We start from the raw sequence: 6,390 nt of genomic DNA, 5'->3' as shown, positions 1-6,390 counted from the left end.
TACTGATTTAACCCACCAAGTACTGACTAAGCCAGGATCTGCTGGTCTCTGAGGCTTTTCCCTAAGAGAATTCCTGGAAACCTACACGTTCTTGTTCCATGGCCCCTCCCCGGAACTCAGGCACACATGGAAGCAGAAGCACTTTACTTATGTTTCAAAATATGATTTGCTAGCTTGCCCCCACCCTTCCTCTGTGTCACATCTCAGTGATGTCAACGGCCCGGAGCGCTCACCCAACTCACCCAGGCCACAGCCCCCGAGCCACAGCAGGCCACAAGGCCTATCCAGGGACTCAGCTGCTACGGAAACACAGGAAGTAACGAAGAAAGCACCATGGGACCTGTTTTTCATTCTGATCAGAGCAAATCTCTGCTCAGCCACATCCTAAAATGAGTCCTACAGATCCGCCCCTGCCCCAGGCACTTCCTGGACCTGGTTTCCTTTTCTAATCAGAATTCTGGACGCAGCATTCAGCAATAAATAATACTCATCTGCTAGCACTAAGAGAACCTGCAGTAGTTTCTGATGGGCCTATTTATTCCTTTGTAAGACTGGCTTAAAAATCCAGAGCCTCTCAAGAAAACATTTATTCCATTCTTCTTTTCAGAAAGGTCTCCTACAAAAACCATCTAAAAAGTGTACAAAGTTTTACGCACAAGCCTCACTACCACATTAAAGAAAAATATTAAAACTATGTGTATGTTGACAAACAGCTGAGTAATAAAGTTATGTCAGGCACATTCATCCAGTGGAAGATAATACAGCTTTTTAAAGGCATAGGACTCTGACAGAATTTTAAGTGAAAAATGCTGTATACCAGGCCATGTACATGAATTTATACCGATCTGTTCACCTATAAGGATATCAGTCATATTCTTAAATATGTACCAAAAACAAAAAACTAGCAAAAAAAACTGTTTTGGGGCTGGGGATTTAGCTCAGCGGCACAGTGCCTGCCTGGCAAGCACAAGGTCGTGAGTTCAATTCCTGGTACCAGAGAAAAACCAAAAAAAAAAAAAAAAAAAGAAAAGTTTATTTTCCATAATAGGAATATGCTCAGCTTTTTCTATCTCTTTCAGCTTTGCAAATCATTTTCAGTGAGGCTGTATCACTTTGTTTCTCCTGCAGTGCTAGGGAGCAAAGCTAGGGCCTCACACATCTACAACGGAGCTACAGCCCCAGTCCCTGCACTACTTTCCACAGAAAAAGAGGAAGAGACTACCTTCACATCCCCACACACAAAAAAACGTAAAAATTAACTCAGCCCTCTCCCCAGCATCTCGGGGAGGCAAACCATTCTCCTCTCTCTGGGTTTTGTCACAGGCTCTGGAGAGGCAGAGAGCATGGAGGCTAAAGCAGCAGCTACACAACACACCCGGACCAGACGTTAAAATCACTGCCAAAGAATTCAGCAACAGCCAATTATATAGCCCCTGGCTTCCATTTATGTAGCAAAGGGTCGGGCCGAGGCCAAACTGAAACGTGGAACCTGAAACGCTCTGCTGAATATGTGACTCACCCTGTCTTCTAAGGACAAATCCCTTTATGCCACGTTCACCCCAAAGCAGGTCCCAGCAAACCAGGCCGGGATCCCCAGGCCAGCACAGCCCTCATCCTGGAAATCTCTGACTTGGAGTACAGGATCTCAACATCTCTCCTCAAACTAGCGACAACCTCACTTTACTTTGAGTAGACGCGGAAAAACAGAGGCCCCCACAGACCACAGCTGAGGTCTTTACAGTTAACTGCCAGAGCTCCCAGGAACCCTGACCACGTTCAGCGACAGGAAAGGCTTCACGGAGCGCTAAGCCTAACCCCATGCTCTGTAACCACCCTAGGAGTCAGGGTCCGACCGGCGGCCTTTACAGTGACCTCCCTGCCCAGGGACCACACCAGACTGTGCAGAGCCAGAGGTACAATGGCCAGGCTCTCTCAAAGGATCTAAGCAAAAAGGGTAGCCCAACTGTCCTAAGACAACTGGACTCCACTCCACTGGATAAGAAAAACTGGAATTTCCAGGTGGATGTAGATTCAAGCAGATTTCTAATCCCTGTCACACATAGGAGCCATTAGGTCAGCTGCTAGTGCAGACATCAGCAGGCTCAACCCCTGAGTAACTGCGCCCTTAGCACACACTCCTGATTCACAGCTGAGCCCAAGGGGCCCTGATCCCAAAATCCCCGGTGTGGAACACGTGAAAGGGCTCAGACTGAAAGGGCCTTGGCATGAACTGCCCCGTGGTTCTCAACTCACAAATTCGCCTAGTCCCACTCTGGAGAGCCCTACCCTGCTGCCACCCGAAGACGACAGTACCAGGCATGACCACTGATGTCTCGTTAAAATCACTGTGAAGCACCAAGTTAAGCTGACCCAGCAGAGCTACCACACAGCTTCAGGAATTAGAGGAAAACTTTTGTACAAGCAATGAAACCAGGGCTGAAGAAAGCTGACATTACCTTCTGAAGAAGGCTGACAGAAACCTGGGTTTCTCAAGGAAGGGAGTGCTAGGGAGAGGGAAAGGAAAAGGGTACACACATACCCACCCGCACGCAGGCACACACGCGCACACGCGCACAGTTTCCCCAAATGACGTCAGCACTAATTACGTCTCCCTTGCCTAAACTGTGAGTTTCTCCAGGAGGAACATTCCACCTCCTTTATAGAGGCACACGGTCGTAACTGAACCTGAGAAGCTGCCAGATGCCTTGGCACAAAGACATGTACACAAGAACTTTCAGATGGACTCGCTGACACACCTTAAAGGATCATCTTCTGCCCCAACTCCAGGCTACATCAGGCCCCTCCTGAGTGTCTGCACTAGATGTCCACTGGGCAATGACCGCGGGGAAGAACACAGGCTGGTCTTCTGGGGTGCTACGGTTCGAAGCAGCTGCAGTTGAGTCCAATCACACACTGGGTTCATGATCCCTGTGGCCCATGATCCCTGTGGCCCACGGAGCTTCTTTCTACCTGGTTCATCTGAGGCCTTACTGCAAGACGAGGGGGCTCCCATGTTTGGTTAAAGTCTGGGACAAATTAACGCAGGGATCATTTCTACTGCCGTGAGGTCATATGGGAAAAAGTGACCAGGTTTCACCACAAAGTGAGGCAGATCATCGGGGTGGGGGGGGGTGTACCTCTGAGTCTCAGTCTGTTAAACAGAATAGCTCTGTGTGTATCAACAAATTATTTTTCAAAAAAAAGCAACAGGAGGGGCTGGGGATTTAGCTCAGCGGCAAAGCGCCTGCCTGGCAAGCGCAAGGTCGTGAGTTCGGTTCCTGGTACCGGAAAAAAAAACCAAAAAAAAAAAAAAGCAACAGGAAAAAACTGGTAAAAACGACTGGTTATCTAAACCCAAATCTTCAAGACTTAGACACAGGTGAGTATCTGCCTCCTCAACACCCAGGGTGAGACTCCACCCCAAGCTGGACGGTAGTAAGACTCCAAGACTCGCCCCAAAATGAGCAGGCGAGAAAGAGCCCTTTCCCCAGCTTCAAAGTACACTGTCCTGCGCAGCCTGTTTGTGTCCAGGTGTGTAGAAATGGGGGGAGGGGGACCGTGTACTGGCAGAAAACTTTCTGAGAGCTAAGAACTCAGCAGAGACCTAGCAAGGGCTTTGCCTTCCATCCGCAGAAACCAGGGTAGAGGTTTAGCAGTCAGGCACCATGAAAGCCAGGGAAACCGGCTCACAAACAAGTGAACTCCTGGAGCCCTGGCAACCTACCCTTGCTGTCTGCTGGCGCAGGTACCCACCTGTAGATACGTCTCTCACGTTTTGAACAAATGAGGGTTGTTTCCTGAAAGCACAGCCAGGCAAGAAGGGGCCTCTGGGGCTTAAGCAGTTCGAAACTAATTCCCCGCCCACTTGAGCGAACTGCATTAACCTACCATGCCCCAGCTAAGCCCCGGCCTCCTCCAACCAGCCCAGTCGGATGTGCAGCCCCTCCCCCACCCCACCTCCCCTCAGACTGCCTGTGCCACAGCAGGTCAAGTCGCGCTGAGCTGCCGCCAAACATGAGCAGAGATAAACATTCCGGGAAAACAATCACAAGGCTGCTGCTCCTCCCACCTCAGGCAAACACCCAGGTGGCCAGCAAAGCAGGCCTCACTGCCAGGGTCTGTAGAGTAGATCCTGCATGGCCCCCTGAGAACCTGCGGCCGGCCGGGGTAGTGTTGTAAGGAGGCCTACACCACCTGGGCAAACCCCTGGGGAGAAAGGCCTTCTTCCTCCTCGAAGCACTTACGCCCGCTGACCTCACGCTAACCACTACCACCTGGCCCGCCTGCCCCAAGTCACACAGGTGGTATGCACAGAGGTGGGATTCCAGCCCAAGCCTTTGGGAGTCTCTCCCATGCCTGACAACCTATGGACAAAGAGAGACCCATCAGTAACCCAGTCTGGTGTCCTACAATCTTAAACCCACCAGCTACCAGCCGGGAGGGATCAAAGCAAAGCATCTGGCCCAGACCGCTGGACACCAGAAAGTAGAGCAAGGCTGGGGAAAGGAACTACAAGTAGTGAAAAGGCCACAGCTCTACACCCAGGACGCTTTCTCCCATCAACCTCAAAACCGCCCCACACCGGCCCTGGCTGACACCTGTCCAGACCAACAGATGGGTTCAACTCCCCCAACCCACACTCTCCCACGCAGACTTTCAGCTTTCTCAGGACCCCTCTGGCCAGGAACCTGCACTCTAAGAGTTGCACTGAAGCACTCAAACCCAAGGGCGCGACTACAATGAAGAAAAGACCTGTCTCTACCCCTCCCTCCGGGTGCAATCTCAGCAGCAGCCTTGAACAGCACAGTTTCACCTAAGTCACACGAAAGCAGCAAAGCCAGAGGAGGTCTCAGGCCTCTCTACACGCCCTCCAAAATGTCATCTCCCGGCCGGGGACAGAGCTCAGCAGCACAGGGCCTGCCTGGCAAGCGTGAGGTGGTAAGTCTGATTCCCAGTACCACAAAATAAACAAACACATAAACACAAAAATAAAATGTTTCCTCTCAAGAAGTCCTTTCCAGCAGACAATTTCAGAATCAATTCAGCAACACCAGAAACTGCTGACAAGTTGGTCACTAGCAACACCACGTTACAAAACACAGCAGAGCTGGGTCACCACTCTCTCTCATACTTTACAGAGAAGCCCCTATACCCACACGGCAGCCTAATGAATTCCAGAGCACTTTATGAATCAATTTCTCTTTCTCTCTGCACACACCTAAGCAACAGTCAAAAGCAAACGCAGAACTCGGCCTCTCTGTGGTCTGGGAAGCCTCTTCCCCCTCTACCGCTCAGAGCCATCTCCACGGAGTCTGAGGAAATGGAACTCTAAAACCTTCAACAAACCATATCACCGTATTAACATGAGCTGTCACACACTGAGTGCTGCTACCGCCATGCACCTAATGCTCACAACCGCGTTTAGTCCTGAAAATAACTCTGTAAGGTACACGTCCACTTTACACACGAGAGAAACCCGTAAACTGTAACAGCCTGCAGCGCAGACATTTAGCAGGAGGGCAGACTCCACCTCATGGTCTAGCAGTCCACTCTGCTTCCCAGGTTAACCACCAAGGCCAGAGGAGTTCAGTCTCCCTTCTTCACAAAGACCCCTCACTACTACAGCTCGAGTCCCACCCACTCCAGGAGGTTTCTCCCAAACTTGACGTGCAAGCATTGAAGTAACTGCCGGAGGAGTTGAGCAAGAGCATGTAGGAAGGCGTGCTCTGCCGGGGCTGTCCCGAGCGTGACAGAGCAGCTGGCAGCACGCCCGCATGCCAGCCTGCCCGCGCCCCTCGCTCGGAACAACGTCCTCTGAAACCCGGCGCTGGAAACAGCAGCCACCTGTCCGGTAACCCGGGAAGCAACCTGTGGCTGCCTCGGGGTGCCCGCTGAAGGTCAAGGAGAGGGCCGGGGCGGGCTCAGCCTCCTGCCCGAGGAACGCAAACCCACTGCCCCAGCTTCCTGCCTGGGCTGGAGCAGGCCGAGGGCCGGGGTGCAGGTCGCCCGGGCCCGCAGTGCTGGGGGAAGGCGACGCCCTCCAACCCCGGGTTCGCGAGTCGGCCCGCCCGGAGGGGGGCCGCACGCACTCGGGTCTGGGGGCCCGCAGGAGGAAGCTGGGGTGCGGGGCAGGGACCTATGTACACAGGGGAAGTGAACCCCCAGACGCGACTGCGCGCTTACCCTCGTTAGTGACACCCCTTTCCGTCGCTTTGCTCTCCGGAACACAGCCCTCTCCACGGCCCAGAAAAGAGACAGAGGCTCAGCGAGCAGCCCGGCCCTGGCCGGAGGCGCAGGAAAGTCACCCCACTGCGCTCGGGAAGGGGCGCGGCTCTGCGGGCGCGGCGCGGGCCGGGACGCCGCGATCCCGAAGCTCCGGCCCGCGCGGGG

General features: G+C 52.9%; 1 protein-coding gene across 3 annotated transcripts in view; it reads right to left on the bottom strand.

The window, feature by feature from the left end:
* B4galt1 (UDP-Gal:betaGlcNAc beta 1,4- galactosyltransferase, polypeptide 1) overlaps positions 1-6,390 on the bottom strand; it is a 45,405-nt gene extending 39,015 nt beyond the window's left edge. The window contains exon 1 of one of the 3 annotated variants that reach the window (XM_013522995.1): positions 6,184-6,390. Coding sequence is in view for 2 of the 3 variants with exons in the window: in XM_013522991.1 (XP_013378445.1) it covers positions 3,754-3,880 (127 nt within the window). In the remaining variant the exon portion in view is untranslated. Of the gene's footprint in view, positions 1-242; positions 367-3,753; positions 3,896-6,183 lie in introns of those variants that run through there. The other 2 variants (XM_013522991.1, XM_013522992.1) reach the window with 2 other exon arrangements.

This window comes from Chinchilla lanigera, unplaced genomic scaffold (assembly GCF_000276665.1).
Source record: "Chinchilla lanigera isolate Chin_1 unplaced genomic scaffold, ChiLan1.0 scaffold00071, whole genome shotgun sequence".
Classification (NCBI taxonomy): Eukaryota; Metazoa; Chordata; class Mammalia; order Rodentia; family Chinchillidae; genus Chinchilla; species Chinchilla lanigera.
The sequence above is the reverse complement of the archived record's forward strand: the minus strand, read 5'-3'. Positions and strand labels throughout refer to the sequence as shown.